The sequence below is a fragment of the Blennius ocellaris genome, assembly GCF_963422515.1.
Source record: "Blennius ocellaris genome assembly, chromosome: 8".
Classification (NCBI taxonomy): Eukaryota; Metazoa; Chordata; class Actinopteri; order Blenniiformes; family Blenniidae; genus Blennius; species Blennius ocellaris.
The window spans coordinates 15477016-15494423 of NC_137657.1; the positions used below are offsets into that span (position 1 = coordinate 15477016).

Here is a 17408-nt window from a genome sequence, read left to right on the forward strand (position 1 = left end):
AAGAATAGATATATAGATGATTTCTAACCCAGGGTGATTAATCTATAGGGGATTTCATTTACCTGATGGTTATTGCTTGATATTTCAAAAAGATGAACATCACTTTATCAATTATAGTGCAATAGTGTCCATGGCAATGTCAGGATATAATAATCTCCCATAAAAAAAAAATTAAAAAAATTGCAGACACTTTTATGTCTGCATTTTGCAGGGGGTTTCTTTCCAACTGTGAAATACTCTGTTTGAAAAGTTCCTTTTAAGATCAGATCAGCATCGTATTTCTTACTTTTTCTGCCATTTCTGCACAGTGGCAGGGAAGGAAAACCCTTGTAACAGCTGTTCATTTATCTCTGTTTACTACTGGATCAACTTTAAATCCAACACTAGATAATCACTGCTTTATCTTTTGAGGAAAGTTGGTTACGTTAATAAGAAGCCAGCTTTAAAACTTTGATTTTAATTATCATACACAGTATGGTATTTATTCTGGAAAAAAGGGACCATGTAGCGTAAATGTTTGCAAATGAATCAGATGTTAAGCACATAGTTTGAAAGAAAATAAAACAAATAAGAAACCAAATTGTAGATTTATCTATTAAAATGCCCTTTTGCACAAGGAAAAGATCACTTCAGTCAAGATTATGAATTTATTATTCAATAACTGAGCATTAAACTTATGACCATGCAAATATCAAGGTTCACCTTGCTTACATGGGGTGCCTTTGTCTGGGTTAATTTGTGAGGGTGATAGTCCAACACGTCATCATACTGAAACAACAGGAGGCTGACTCCCAAAAGGACATGGAGTAGTGTTTTATTCAGTAAGATCAACACAATCTCTCACAAGCAGAATTAAATAGGTAGTTTTACAGTAGATCTGATCTCCTAACCATAATGTTAAAATTTGCCACAGTGGGGGTGTTGTATGTTTATTTTTGTTTAGTTTTTTCACTTGAAGTACCATAAATACCTTATATGTGTAAGAATAGGTCAACACTGACATTTATTATCACAGAGGATATAAAGATCAGCCTGGTGGGTCAAATTCTCGTTTTTAAACCACCTCGAGCAGGGGTGTCAAACATGCGGCCTGTGGGCCAACATCTCCATACAAGACGGTCCTGTGTGCCTCTGCAATGAGGTTGCAAAGTGTAAACTTAACAGATCAGCTGCAACCCAACACTGACACAAAGATTTGAACTTCATATGGCTTGTAGCAGAGAGATTAGTGTTGCAGCAGTTAAAGCGACTGCAGCTATGTTACTGCTAGTGAAATAGCATTAGTGTCAAAGCCAAAGAGTGAGGCTGGGTTTGTGACAACATACATGCTAAAAGCTGCAGAAATGCAGTGTTCTCAGGAGTGACGTGCTTTTGCAAACATCACCCTCAAGAGAAATGCTGTGGCAGGTAGACTTTTTGACATAGAGGATTTTGTGAAAAGTGCAAGTGAGGTGAACTTTTTCAGGATTATTGTACACAAGAACTGAGGGAAAATTCAGATGTCAGTAGTTAGAGTTTGCTATGTTCTCATTTTACTGGTGAGACCACATGGAAAGCACATTTAGATGTTCTATTATGCAATAATAACTGTAAGTGTTTGCCATCTTACAACAGTAATAGACAGGACTGAAATCTCACCTTATATGTTATCTATTCTTCAACATTCATCAAAAATCACACGAAAATGTAGAATTTTAAATCGGCCCCCCATTTGCAAAATATCAACTAATTTAATTGAAGAGTTTGATATAAAATCCAGATTGTAGAAAATTGTCAATAGTTTACCAAACATGAACACGTCAACGTCTTATTAGATACGGTAATATAAACTTAATTCCAAATCATTTTTTTTCCATTACTGGAAAAGATGAATACCAGACGTTGTTAATGTTAGAAAAGCTATCAACAATGTCTGCCACCGTGATGGTTTAAGTCAAGTGCTGTTTCAAACCAGAGCAAGTGGCAGCTCGTGGCCCACCTGTGGCGTCGAGCTCCATTCTTCTCCAAAATAATACATAATTGGTTTTACAGCTTAGCGGAGGCCAATCATTTAAACTGCAATTAAACCTCATATAATTTGTAAATACGTTGTAATTACAGCACTGAGTTTAACATTGAATTGAGATTTGTGCAACATTATGACTCCCAATTTCAATATATTTTCATAGTAGAAATGATTGGTCACAATTCAGGTTGGTATCACAGTTGAGTTATTCTGGAAGAGAATAAAAGTGCATTGAAATGAGCTCTTTACTCTATATTGACAAGAATTAGTTTGTCTACAATGACAGAGCCATATTAACTGCCACTAAACTTAACTGCAGTCATTCAAATTGTCAATGGACGAGTCAATAAGTTTCCTTGCTGTAGTTTGACCCGTGCATACCTGCCATCGTTTGTTCGGACTCACATTCGCACAAAGGTCTCTGAAAACACTTTTAATTAGTATCCACTTTTGGCATTTTATACTCCGCACATGGGCCAACATTATTTTATCACCTGCTTTCTCACTAACCAGAGTGTTAGATTAAACAGTATCAACAGAAATGACCTCTAAAATCTAACAGTTTACACACCGATTAAATCAATAAACACAACCTTTGCAAGGATCAGTCTGGATTCATCGGGAGAGGGTTTCTGTCATTACTCTAAATGGCATTAACAATACATCACACAGTGGATTATGTAGCTGCAGCACAATGAGATCTTGCAGTCATTAATCAGTATTTTGTACCTGCTTCAAGTGAGGAAAGGTCACAGGTGACTGAACTCTCAGAGGATACACCCTAGACAGGTATCCAGTCTATCGTCGTGACACAGAAAAACACACATTGACAAAATATTCAGAGGAGGTTATTAACCAAAAAAGCATCTCCGTAGATTGTTGGATGAAATACAAGGACAGAGAGATCACGCAAACTCTACACAAACATGCAAACTGTGAGGTCTCAACACTTCACAACCAAGACACAGCAGCAGTAGGGATGCATTGTGCCTTAAACATTACTTTAAAGTGATTGATTTCAGATTTGTTAAGAATTTGCGGAAAACATAAATCACAAACTCATTAATCACTAGTCCACAACAGTACATCTTTGATAAGAGCATCAGCAGGAAGACGGACAAACACCATTAACTGCGACATATAATAAAGACCTGCAAGTGAATTCAAACAACCTGACCTGCATGATTTTAACAACCTGACCTGCAGACAGAACCGTAGCTGCGGTTCCATGTAGAGGAGCTACAGCTAAGATCAAACCCAGAGCCATGTTGCTGTGGGGTGACTTTCCTAACTAATGAGCCAGTATGCTGCCAGACACCATTAATTAACCAGCACCCTTAATTTCCTCTCATGATAATCATCATTGATTAAATGTAACAGATTCCTGGCCTCATTTTTTTTCCTACTTGGGGTACAAAATGGAGAATTGGCTAACTTAGCCACTGGTCTCAGCATTGTGTAACAGTTAGGCCCAGAGTGTTGTGTTGTTATCCATAATTACCAAGGAACACATTCTTTGGAAATTGGCTGCAATTCTGAATGTTGGGGATGATTGTGTGTGTGTGTGTGTGTGTGTGTGTGTGTGTGTGTGTGTGTGTGTGTGTGTATGTGTGTGTGTGCACGCGCTTTGTGCTGGTCATTGTTTGCTGCCATCATTGTGGAAATGAGTGCTGTTGCACATCCAGTGAGACAGGAAGCTATTCACCGGGAGATTGGGAGTCCCACCAGCCGAGAGCATATACAAAAGAGCAACACTCAGAAATGCAGTAGGCGAGCACATGTAAATCCAAGAGCATAATGAGCTACTTTTATTGTTTGTGCCTCTGCATTGGTTTGTTTGGCAAGTGACATAATTTGTTTTAACAAGCATAATGTATATTACAATAAGGGACAATAAAACTAAACGTGCAGAGCACATGCACTTCATCACATTCTGCATGAGAAATATATGCGGAGTCACAAATGATTTATTAGGTGATTTTCATTCAATAGAGAGACTTTAGTGTATTTAGTTTGGCTTTCAGTAAAACAAAGTACAATACTGTATTTGTGAGTTCAACCAAAACAGGCCTCTGTAAAGTCATTTGGATTCAGACCGTCCAAAATCACTGCTTGTAAGTTCAGATTCCTGCTTGGCACAACATAACAAAAAAGGTCATTGATCTTGCCTTTTCTCTGGTGATATTTCCTGTTGCACAGAAGCAATGGGCTTGCAGTATTTATTTACTTATTTATTTATTTTAGGCCAAGGAGTAAGAAGTGCAGATACCCAAAACATGACCTTGTCTCGGTTTTAAAATGTGTTTTCCACATTTATTTAAAGTGTACATATTGAAAGGTGAAAGAAAACAAACAAACAAAAAACTTGCAGAGTGCTGTCTTAAATACTGAAAAAGAAAGCGTAGGATATTGTATTTAAACTGTCAAAATGTTCATTGTACTCGAGTAAAAAAACATTCAAACCCAAAAGTTATTGGATTGTGTTGCTGTGTGTTTGTGCCAAACAAAGGGCACACAATGTTCTCATACTCTGATAATGATACTTTTGTGAACTTCCTGTGCTTGGACATAAACCCAAACAATTAAAACTGTTGTATTCTTTGCAAAACTGCACACAACTTGTGGAAATAAAAGAACAAAGCTATGCTCAAGATTATTGAAATGTTTAATGAGTCCAATATAGTCCATAACTATTGCAATACAAGTTAAAATAACTTTCTTTGATATAATGTATATGTATAATTACAAGCTGTGTTTACACTTCGGTCTAATACTGTCAGTACTTTTCAGCCTAATCTGAGAGTGACATTGAAACCCTCATATATTAATCATCTTCTCTCATGGCTTCAAAAATTCATAATGTACATATCTGTCATTTCATATTTAATTGAAAACAGCACAGCAGGAAAAAAAAACCCATAAAAAATTAAAGATAATTTTTGAGAAAATATTCAAGTAAAACATCTTCAGATTTCTTCTGCTTGTAAACTTGTGTACAAGTTGAACCGTGAAAAAAGGGAAAAACTTATGAAGAACCCGTATCGGTCACTTGTATTGTTTGCCGTCATTTAATTTACTCTGATCACACTCAAATTCCTAAATACAGTATATTACAAGCAAACAGCTCTCAACGCGCACTATGAAAGATTTGCATGAAGCAACACGACTTCTGAGAACTGAGTCACTGTAGAATTGAGGTTGTCCTCAAAGGGATGTTTGTTTATGAGCTTTTACCAAGACATGTTTACAGTTCTAATATTAGTACTTTTGACCTCTTCCTCTTAACTTGGACTGAAGGAAGACAAAACACTAGAGGGACTCATGAGAGGAATTTAAGCTCCTTCTGAAGTGTTTTGGAGAAAGCTTCTCTGGTTTGTTCCTGTTTTTAAGCACTCAAGCACCTCGAACACTCTTTTACCCTAGTTTTTGTATGCAATATGTTGTATATTGTATTGTTGAATGTATGTTTGTAACTAACAAAACTGAACTATTTCATAAATGAGACTGCATGTCTCAATCGGACTTAGTGTATAAAGAAAGGTTAATGAAAATAAACTCTTACTATCTTCAGTCAGTTATTATAAGACTTTAATTAGCCAAGATTAGATTACATTAAAACAGTTGCTTCTTCATATTTTGATCATTATTGCCAGTATTTGAAATGCTTGAAAAATCCATTATCTACCTTTACTGTTCTGTATTTAAAAGAAAAAAAAAATCTTATTTTATAAATTTACTTGGAAATGAGAAAATCAAATCAAGGAAAAGCGTACGCCTGTATTCTGACCTCTGCAAGAGTTTATTATAACCTGGTTAACCAAAAAAAAAAAAAAGAAGAAAAAAATAACATTGTTGACAAAATCTGCATGTACATATATTATTGTTTCTTTGTCTCTCAGATCACACCAAGCGGCTCCATGAATGCAGTAAATTACTGGGAAAAAAACCCCCAAAAAACGTATTTTCAGGAGTATCCAGTTGATTCCAACCAAACCCACTCAGGCAGTGTGCCACTGCATAGCAGCAGAGGGTGGGTTTATGCTTGTGCTCTCACCCGTGTTGTTTGCGGGTACATAACATGTGGGGGCTTTCATGCTACAACATCAATTTTTGCGAGGGCATGTACAGCTGATATGTGAAACCTCTGATTCTGACTCGGCGCAGCATGTCTCTGTCAGTTCCTTCAGGCCTCGCAGACCCCTCTGCACCCTCTGCTTCTATTTAAGACTCAAATTCAGCTCCATTTTCACTCACACCACAGATAACCAAAGGCTTTCATTTGCATGCCAGCCAGATGTTTTAGTGAATAATTTATTACTCTAATTAATAGTGTTTTATTAACTTAAAAGGCTTGCCCTAATGGGGACAAAAATGTTTGTTTGTTTGTGCAATATTCAATACTACAATATGATGACATAACATTACTACTTTTTATCTTTCTCATGCTTACTTTCATCTGCACATCTGTGAACATTAAGATGGATAAAGTTAAGTTTTATTGATATTACTAGTATGACTGCAAGCTCTCTATCGGTTCCTCTGTGAACTGTAATTTTGGCTGCTCTACTTTCATGCACACTTTCCAGAGAAAGTTTGAATCATCCTCTCTTCAGTTTGTGGCTTTTGAATGCAGCTGATCCACAAAGTCCTCAAAGGACAAATTATGGAAACTGCTGCAATTAGTGGCTGATTTATATATTGTGCTGGGACCTGAGAGACTAATTAAAAGCCTTTGTGCACTTGTCTGTCGAAGACATGCTAATTTGAAGCCTTTTGACTGAAATGAGCAAGAATAAGTCTAAAATTCCTATGTCTCAATTTCCACACGCCCACCACGATAACCAACATTCAGCTCGGTTGTTGCGTGAGGATTTGTAAACACGTTCCCGTGATGCTCCAATCTCTGCAGCATCAGAGGAAAAATTCAGCACGGGGCTAAAAAGAGCCGCTCGTTCCTGATTCGATGGAGCCGTGGGAGGTCTCATGCATTAAGCTTTGCTATTGTACCGATAGCAGATTTCTGAAAGGGGCAAAGCAAATTATCTGCAGGATTCTCCTCCCTCGGAGCAGGTTTTCCCCCCTGTTTATTAAATTTGTTAGAGTGCTTCTGAGCAATGCACATTTTATCCTCTTAACAGTCAAATTACTATATACTCCAGCAATTACTTAATGTACTCTAATGAGATTTCCCCACGAAATGGAGGGATTCATTTATTTTAATGTGACGCATTCCACCAAGCAGGTTTATGCATCACGTCCTCCTCACCATCCGGAGAGGCTTTGAGTCATAAATAGTAAGATGAGCTTGGCTTCAGGAGTTGCTGCCCTGCCCACAGCAGCAGAGGTGTGTGTGAGTCGGTGATCCAAGTACCGGGGGTTTTTGTTCGGGGGCATCAACCGGTCACGGGTGCCATTTCCAGGCTCATCTGACTGCAGCCAGGTATTCTCCAGGATTAGTGAAATAAAACCTGGCTGACAGGCAGCGTTATTGTTGTTAGTAAAATTAAAAAAAAAAAAAAAAAAACGTGCAAAAAACAGGAAAAACTTTGTCTTCTTTTTTCTTCAGTTGTAGAATGTAAAGATAATTCAATAGTTCTGTGCTATTCTCTTTGGAAAAATGTTGAAAAACATGAAACACATATTACACTTAACAATGAAGGCACAAATAAATGAAAAATAAACACTGAACTACAAGATAATTGTATTAAGTATACATTTATGTATTAGAGAATAATTATTAGAGAACAATACAGTGTCCTTTATCCGAGACATATTTCAGTGGGAAAGAACAGAAAATGGTTTGTACGAAATATGACTGAATAGAGATTTATCAAGTTCAAGTTTATTGTCATGTATACATCAGGAAACATATTTCCCGACACAATGAAATGATTTCTCTGCTGTCCACAGAGAATGCCAACATTACAATAGCATATGAAGGAGCACATAAAAGAAACTCGAGTAGAGCAGGCAAACATGTCTGCTGTGGTGGGCGCCATATCGTGTCAATATATTGCTGTTGTGTATCAAAGTTAAAATGTTTCTTCAACAGAGAAGATACTTATATGTGACACTGATTTCACACCTTAATTGCACTTGTATGTATGCACTTTAAAACACTACAGTATTAACACTCCTTTTTTGAATGTTCCATGACCACTTGGTGTGTTTTATAACATATACATGTGCGTTATTCATTAATCCAAGATTTTGTATCTGATCATTTATATGCTTGGGATAAAAATTGTGTTCCTAATAGCGTTGATGACACTTCAATAAACCAAGTTTATAATGGTAGTTCCAGTGATAGACACATAAAATTTTGCAATTTAAATCCAGAAGTATTTCAGTCTGAATTAAAGTACAATGATAGAAGATGATATATTGTTGAAGCCCTTTAAAATATAACACTTCATCACACAAACTGCCCAAAAATGGTTTGAAAACCTAAGCCGGGATTTGATTATAAACTATAACTTTGAAGACACCTACAATGATGATTTCGTGTTGAGGATTCTGATCTCAGTGCAGACAGAGCGGCTTTGGAAGACTGTCTCTGAAGTTAAAGTGACGGCCATAAAAGTTCAACTTAATTACAGACATTTGTAACTTTTGATGACAGTGAACTTTCTTTTTATTTTGCCTGAACTGACAGGAGACAGCAGATACATTCTGCTTTTGTTAGTGAAATGGCTTATATGATGAGAGTGGAGGTGGAGGAGCAGCCTCACCATGAGCTGATGTTCCTGCAGGCTTCTTTTAAAGAAGCTGTCCAAACTGTCTTCTTAAGCGCTGCAGCCAAGACACTGAGGGACTTTGCTTTCTTACATTTGACAGCACATGTAATGTTTGTTACTTTACCAATTACATACATAATTTATGAACTTTTAAGTGATATTAGTTGGAACAAGCACAGACTGGGACTCTGGAGGAGTTGAACTATAGTCCGTGTGAATGTGCACATTTATTCACACTGTATTTATTTGTTTTTACGAGAACAAGATTCTTGTAAATTTGTAGATTTTCCTAACACAAACTATAAGATTGATTTATATTTATTTTGACAAGTTGGTATTGAATTGATTTTTAAGAGTGGAGTGGTTAGAGTGGTTAGCACACTTGCCTCGTAGAAGGTCACTAGTTCGAGTCCAGGTTGAACTTGGGGGCTTTTTAATGCTCTATGTGCATTCTGGGGCACTCTGATTTTCCCCCAAGGCCCTAAAACATGCATTTGAGGTTAATAGGCGATGCAAAATGAATGACTATAAGTGTGTGTGTGTGTGTGTGTGTGTGTGTGTGTGTGTGTGTGTGTGTGTGTGTGTGTGTGTGTGTGTGTGTGTGTGTGTGTGTGTGTGTGTGTGTGTGTGACTGCCGTTTTCTCTTTATAAGATTGTGACCTGTCCAGGATGCACCCTGCCTTTGATCATAGTCAGCTGGGTAACAGAAAATCAATGAATGAATGGACAACAAGAGGCCAATAAAAAAAATATAGAAACAATGTAGCTCAGTAAAACATATTGCTAAACAATGAAGTTTCAGGGAGATGAGGTTCAAACTCGTTCAAATCTTCATAGACGCTTCAATAAGTAGTCACTATGTGGTTTTGTGGCATAATTAAGAATTGAAGTCGGATTATTTCTCACAAACCTGATGGTCTGTTTATCCTTGTCAGGATGTTATCCTAACATTCTACTCAGAATGTAATAAGTAAGTGAATAAAAAAGGCTTCTTTTAGGGTAGAACTATAATTTACTCATATTGAAAGAAAATGTTTGGAAATTAATACAAACTTCAAAACAATGCTAACTGTATAAACAAATAGGTCTAAAAAAAAGTGCAAAAATGCAATTACTTACAAAATTCGAAGACATGAATGAAAACTGTTTCTTCCTTTTAACCTTTATTCTACCCGTTTATTTCCGAATAGCAGAGCTGAATTATTGGCTTGCATCCATTAAAAATGTCATGATTATGCGATTTCATCTTATTCCAATATTAGCATTTGTTACCCACAGACTACTATGTTTCTCATCACTATTTAAAAACAGTCTTACTCAACCTACAAGAGTTACGTTTACAAAGCACTGCTCCAACAAGCACTCAGGCTTTGCTATGACTTACAATTTAAAAATAGAAGCCTTCAACTTCCATACGTTAAGAAAAGTTGATCACTGTATTCAGACAGCTGATATATTTTAATATGTAATATTAGTTCATTGTATAAATCACTATGGACTGGGTGGTATAAGTTACTTTATTATTTTAGTAGAATTAGACTATTCACCAGGAAGGGATCCTTTAAATCACAGGCTGAATCACAAACTAATCATACTCAGATTACTCAGATTCAACAGTGACCTTGATGACACACTGTATCTGCAGTTACATTAAATACATCTTATGCAAAAGCTGTCTCCAGTTTTGTTACTTTCCTTTGGGCTCGACACATCAAGACAAAACACACGAGTGAAAGATGCATTTCTATTCCTCTTCATTTCAGGATGTAGTGCAAGACTGATGGTCCGACACACAACATCTGAAGTAATATTCCACTTTGATGTTCATATAGACATGTTTTGCAAGTTTTGAGCAGTAGTTCAGGCCATTGGGGGGGGAAAGAGAGAGAGAGAGAAAAAAACTTCCTTTGAATTTTATGTAAAAGAAAAGTGCACCAGACCAGTCATCTTCTCCACCGATGTGGTATTCAGGTGAAATAAAAGCAAATCTTAATGGAGAGACAAACGCCCGAGATATTCTGCTGCCTTGATAGAGCAGACAGACGAGCACGTTAATGCACGCACACGCTCATACTCGCACACATACTGCTTAAACCCATTATGGTTTTAGACTTCAAAGCTGATATTTCAGGGATTTTTTCAATAGAGAGGGTTGTTCCATGTTTGCTGAGCAAATTTTATACCTTGTGTAATGTGGACGGCTCTCTTCACTGCTAGTCCTAAGTGCAAATGCCGCTCTATATTTTTCTGCATTTAGTCCTGCCTGAAATTGCGTCTGTTCCTTCTCTTGCTTGCAATTATGTGAGACGGTGGCGCTCATCGGCCTCTTTCCCTCCTTTCTTTTCCCCCCTGCAGGTGGGATTTTTGAGCAAACGGAAGGACCTGTGCCACTCGTTAGCGCGGAGGAGCTTGCCTTTAAATTTGCTGTCAATAATATTAACAGAAACAGGACTTTGTTGCCCAACACAACATTAACATATGACATACAGAGGATTAATATCTATGACAGCTTTGAGGCATCAAGGAAAGGTAAGTGACCCGTTCTGTTTATGATGTGATCATACTGTGGATGGAGGAGGGAACCTGCTCGGTTGGAAAACCACCACAAGACATCCACATTCATTCATATGGTGATTCGATATTTCTCAAGTTCTTGTCTCCTCTTCCTCTCCAGCTTGTGACCAGCTCTCTTTAGGTGTGGTCGCAATATTTGGACCCTCCCACAGTTCATCCTCCAATGCTGTGCAGTCCATCTGCAATGCGTTGGAGGTCCCGCACATCCAGGTGCGATGGAAACATCATCCAATGGACAACAGGGACACCTTTTACGCCAATTTATACCCGGATTACTCATCATTAAGCTACGCCATCCTGGACCTGGTGCAGTACCTCAAATGGAAAACAGCCACTGTTGTATATGATGATAGCACAGGTGAACAGACCAGTATACTTTCCTGTGCATATATGAATAAGTGATATGGTCAGTTCAGTTAACATGAACTTTGTATGTATTTATGATATTTTCTTTCTTCTTCTTTAAGGCCTAATAAGACTACAGGAGTTGATCATGGCCCCGTCCAGGTACAACATCCGACTAAAGATCCGCCAGCTTCCCCTCGACACGCAGGACACGAGGCCCCTTCTCAAGGAAATGAAGAGGAGTCGGGAGTTTCGCATCATCTTTGACTGCAGTCACCACATGGCGGCACAGATTCTCAAACAGGTTGGTGGGAGTTCTTTACAGATGCTGCTTCTGTCAGATCTCAGAATAGCCGGCCAAATGAAAGCAAATGAAAGCATGCAGTCCTGTTCGATCTTGCCGTCGTTCTCCAGTGGCAGCAAGATCGAACAGGTGTGTCACTAACAATAACACGGCGGTGAAATTGTTCTGGTGTTGGGTTGTGTGGGGATTTCCTCTTATAACACATGGCTACAACAGAGTGCTCACAAAGTGAAATACAAAAATCATTGCCTGTTAGATTTCACTTCCAAATTTGGACATGATAGCCACACACAGACTCAGAGATCTATATCATCTCAAGTGTTTTCTTTCTTTTACATCAAAGAAACAGAAACATAACTGTATGTATGAAGTGGAATACAATAAAAACTGAAATATTTCACGTTTTTTGTTTCATTCCATCTATTCTAAATTGAGACAAGAAGTAATAAAAATACAGTTATAACATATGTTAGGAAATTATTTCATTTTATCAAGTTGGATAATTTTTAATTGTTTTTTCAACCAAAGGCCATAATTATCAGATTAAAACCACCAAATGGCTTGAAGATTTCTAGTTTATGTCATGCGCATAATAATAACTGATACATTTGTATTGACAGTCTAATTCTGGAGAAACATATGTACTGAAGTGTTATTTATTGGATTTTCTAGTGAAATATTGAATAAAATCGTTATGATGGATTCACATTCTGCTGTTTAAACCAAGAAATGTGCATATCATTTGTTTTGGCTCCTTAATTGACTTCCAAACCAGAAATAGGATCCAGCATGCTTCACCATCTGATCTTTATATACACATGTTTTGATATGTGATTGTCAGTCAACAAAGAGCCGTCAATGTGAAGCACAGAGACTCGAAAATGTGGAGGAGGTCTGATGCTCTCGAGATGTCAGTAACAGGATGGTGGATCTCCCTCCCCCCCTAATTCAGTTTGCTGTCAGCTCCTGTTAACATGTTTACAAAATGCATCATCTCTTCCAAAGTTATTTAAATAACCCGGTCCTCTCAAGCTCTAGAGATCTAAGGTGACGTATATTTGCTCCTGGCCAGTCTGCACATCTCACAATAAGAAATCACTGTCCTCTTGGGAGGAGTAGTGAGAGAAGGCTTTGACCCCCCCCCCCCCCCCCCCCAAAAAAAAAAAGAAAGAAATGCTCCAAACAGTTCCACCAGTAAACCGACCGGTGTTTTTAAATATGAATATGGAAAAAAAAGAAAAAAATCAAGTTAACTTCATGCAACATTCACTGCTGCCCTCCTTCAGCACACTGCTGATCAATCAAATGAGGCCTCCGACATGACGCTGACAAAGCCTCAACGCTGTACAGTAATGAGACGATAGCTGAAAGGTTGTTTTGTTCTGCTGTGCACTGTGCTTTTTGTTGAGATGAAATAAATTAAATTTTTGTGAGGATTTAAGTTATATTAAAGAAAATGCATTGGGCACAGTTGGGTCAAGATACCGACCATGCAACAAAGATTAGAGTTGCAGTCAATCTGGTGGGTATTTTATTTGATTTGTATTACACTGTCAAATGCAAGAGCAGAAATCAAAAAATATAAATGCTGACATTAGTGTAATTAGGTAGTATTTAAGGGGAGATATACTAAATAGTATTATCTATGCCATTACTTCTACTAAAATCCATTTTACGCCATGTCATCTACCTCCTTTTGGTTGTAGGCACCCAAAAAACTCTTTATCTGCATTTTTACAGACAATTGATTTTTTTACAAACAGTTGCCATTTTGTATGTGTTGTATACCAGATAGTTTAAACACATTTGAAATGAGTCAAATAACGTTATTTTTAGAAGAGTATGTTGTACATTTAATTCAGTGCAATTTCAGTAGTGATGAAGTGGGTATAACAAAAAGTACAGATTCAAAATAATCCTATCAACTCTGGTAAAATACCACAAACTTATAAAGAAAATTAAAACATAAAAAATGATTCTGACAGCTTAAGAAATCTGAAATACTAAAATTGTCAGAAAAAAAATCCATTAGTAAACACAACGGTAACAACTTTTGATTTAATGGGGAATGTTGTGTTTTTTGTTGTTGTTTTTTTTCTTCTTATGCTTAAATGATTCCCACTGGGATATTCTGACGTTACAAGAACTGCATATTAAGACTGGTTGATTACAATCAAATTACGGTAGAGTAGAGGATAATTATGTGGAGCCACAGTCCTGCATGTTTTCAATGTCTTATTGCTACAAAACACTTAAATTTCATGAAAGTGTCATTATGAAGCTGCACAAAGCGTTAGATAAAAAGCCATTCATTAAAATCATATTTGAAAAAAAAAATATGCAGGACAGTGGGCCTCCTGGACCAAGAGTGGCCAGTTAGAATATAGCAAGCATGCAATTAATTTTAATTACTATGAAAAAACAACAACAACAACAAAACAGATGGTAATATCATATGCAATGAGTCCAGTGCTAGTGGAAGAAGAGTTATTGTACAGTTTTATGACAGTGGGCACAAATGAATCACTGAACAGCTTGATTATTTTCTTTTTGGTGGATTTAGGTAAAAACTAAGTTAATATTTCTTCTTTCCCATCTGTGCAATTGAATCATTTTGATGTACATGACAACATTATTGGGGATGTATGTGACGATAACTACAGTGACTAAGTGTCTTGATCAGGATGTCAGTGTGCATGCATTAATTCTGCTCTCGCTCATTAGCTGAGCCCTCAGCACTGTGGGTCAGAATAATGACTGATTCACTCATTGGGGTCAACTGAAGTCACATCAGTTAGTTGGATGTCAAATGAAGACCGTGTACATTATTTTTGGTTTATTTCATTCCGTCATTTTTTAAGTCTGGTATTTTCAACTGCAAGCACTCGTCTGCACAGGCTTCCACACGGCGGGTACAATTTGTTTTTAGCAGTCAAGCTGAACACTTGATCTTTAAGGGGTTAATGCACTCATGGCCATGAGAAGTAGAAGTGAGACAATAGCTGAGATAAACTACCAACATGTGGTCAGCAGATGGCAACTATGAAAAAGAAGCTATTGATTGATTGATTGATTGATTGATTGATTGATTGATATTGTGCACTGTGGAGGTAGGCCAATGTTGCAACTCAACTGCTCTGGTCACCGTCACTAACACTGCATTATTCATTACATAATTGTAACGAGCCGCTGGAAAAAGTAGTAGCATCACATTAGAGCATTTGTAAGTGTTATTCCCAACACTGGATGACAGTGTGTTTTTTTGTTTTTTGTTTTTTTTTAACAATTGGGTGAATCTTACAATTACTCACAGTACAACACACAAAACAAATTATCTTCCTCTTGGGGCCTGATTGTCACTTAAAACAGACTAAAAGCAGAGTCTGGATTGAATTGGATTGAATGCTTTAACTTGAAGTTCAGCAGTCTTTCAATTTTACCAAAACAGTTGCTCCAAAAGAAATGTGATAAGTAAAATGTGAAGCACTGAACTATATGTAAAGTAAAGCTTTATATCACCATGTGAAGGATTTGGCTGAATGTTTCAAGGGTTTAGATATTACTGCTGAGTAATATACAGTCTATTATTGTGTCCTTGAGGTATTTCCTCTGTCATGAGGTGATTCTCAACAATATGTTTGGTTGAGTCTGCTCTGACAAGCTCACCTGAGCTCAAAGTGCTTCCGTCAGGCTATGTTCTTCCTCAAATTGGTCAAGACAAAATGGGAAGCATGTCTCCCATCTATTTTTAAAGAGGGAATCTTGTCGTCCTTCATTGTTGTGTCTTCTGATGAAGGTTTGCCACAGTAAATGTCAGAAAACAGACAGAATGACATCATAATATCATGACAATTATCCATGATAGAGGAAATAGCATATGTATGAATATATTTAATAAATAAATCCTTTAAGTTTCAAAGTCATAAATTTGGTTTGGGGTCTATAGATGCACTGTTTGCCTCCACATAAGCACATCTTATTTACATAACCTTGACTTTTTTTCCCACAACAGATGGTACAATTAAATGGGAAACACAGCCGCTATGGGAGTGTGGTGCCTTTGAATGTAGATGGAGTGAAACAAGTGGCAGTGATGGAGTGTTGGGATATGAGGCAGAGATTACCCAGCTCTTTTGATTGAAGGCTCTCTCCTCTGTTGGGGTAACGTCACATGCCCCAAGCCATTCGAAACAATTTAAATGCATAGAAAAGCATCGAGTACTGTTGCTATTCGGTAATTCCTCGGGACCACATATGGTGCAGAAATCCCAGCGAGCAATAGCGGAGTATTGCCCACGAAATGAACAGCGTGTTAGTCAATATGCTCATTAAAACCTGGATTCCCTTTCCTTTGGTGATCAAGAGCCTTTTCTTTTCTGCATCTCTTCAGCATTGTTTGTTCTGATGGTGCTGTTGACACTAAAATGATCATTTTCTTTATCTTGTTTCTATTCATTCACACCTTTCTCTCCCATCTTCTATCCAGGCCCAGACCATGGGGATGATGACAGAGTATTACCACTATATCTTCACCACTCTGGTAATGTACCATGCTTGTTAATGCAAATAGAGTCTCGTTTGTTCTCATCTTGCCGCCGCTTGAGTTTTTGATGAATAGTGGCTAATTGCCAATGGAGTTTGGAACCAGTCCATAACATCAATTTTGTTTGACAAGCCGGAGGCATAATGGAGTCTTCGGTTTGCTGTAGTAAACACTCCACTTTATCCTAAAGTCAACAGAAATCTTTGAGGTAGCAGCACAAAAACAACGCAGCACAGATTCAAAACTGAATGTGACTGCAAAGTTAGAAAAATAAACTTGAAAGTGGCCTCTTTGTGAGCTCATAAAAAAATATATATAGGTAAATAAAACTAATGAAATGATATGTGGGAACTCATCTAATTGTAAACAAAATGCACAACAGCAGTAATGCTGCAATGCACCTTGCAGACAGTTGGATGCACTTTAAAAGACTTAATAATAAATCTATTCTGAAAAGATGTTTGAGGTCACCAATCAAGTTAACAAGTATATATTTTAGATGAAGGCATTGAAGGATGTACATTTTTTTGTTTTTCTTCCTTTTCATTTACCTCTTATATGAGAAGAATATATCCAGTCCCGGATCAGTTTGCGTGTTGCCACCTGTGCGTGGCTGGATATTCTCCAAGTTCTCCATTATCCTCCCTCCGTCTAAAAACATGTCCCAAGTTACTTGCGCTTTGTGTTTGATCTGTGGTGAAATGATGACCTATCCAGCCATGCGCGGATAGAAGTCATAATACACGAAAGCACAGATAAAAGGTGTAATTTCTTCAAAACGTCTTTGGCCGAGTCAAGTTTGGTGCATATCAATGTAATGCAGTTCCAAAACTGACAGCACAGCCAACACAGACACTGTAGTTTAGCTTCAGTTAATCTTGAAAATACAGTTTTTCTATC

General features: G+C 37.4%; 1 protein-coding gene across 1 annotated transcript in view; it reads left to right on the forward strand.

Moving 5' to 3' along the window:
• grik3 (glutamate ionotropic receptor kainate type subunit 3) overlaps window positions 1–17408 on the forward strand; it is a gene marked incomplete at both ends in the record, with an annotated part of 106413 nt that overhangs the window by 45762 nt on the left and 43243 nt on the right. The window contains 4 exons of the mRNA XM_080500865.1: window positions 11098–11271; window positions 11417–11674; window positions 11784–11965; window positions 16452–16505. Of these exons, the coding sequence (XP_080356991.1) occupies window positions 11098–11271; window positions 11417–11674; window positions 11784–11965; window positions 16452–16505 (668 nt within the window). The remainder of the gene's footprint in view (window positions 1–11097; window positions 11272–11416; window positions 11675–11783; window positions 11966–16451; window positions 16506–17408) is intronic.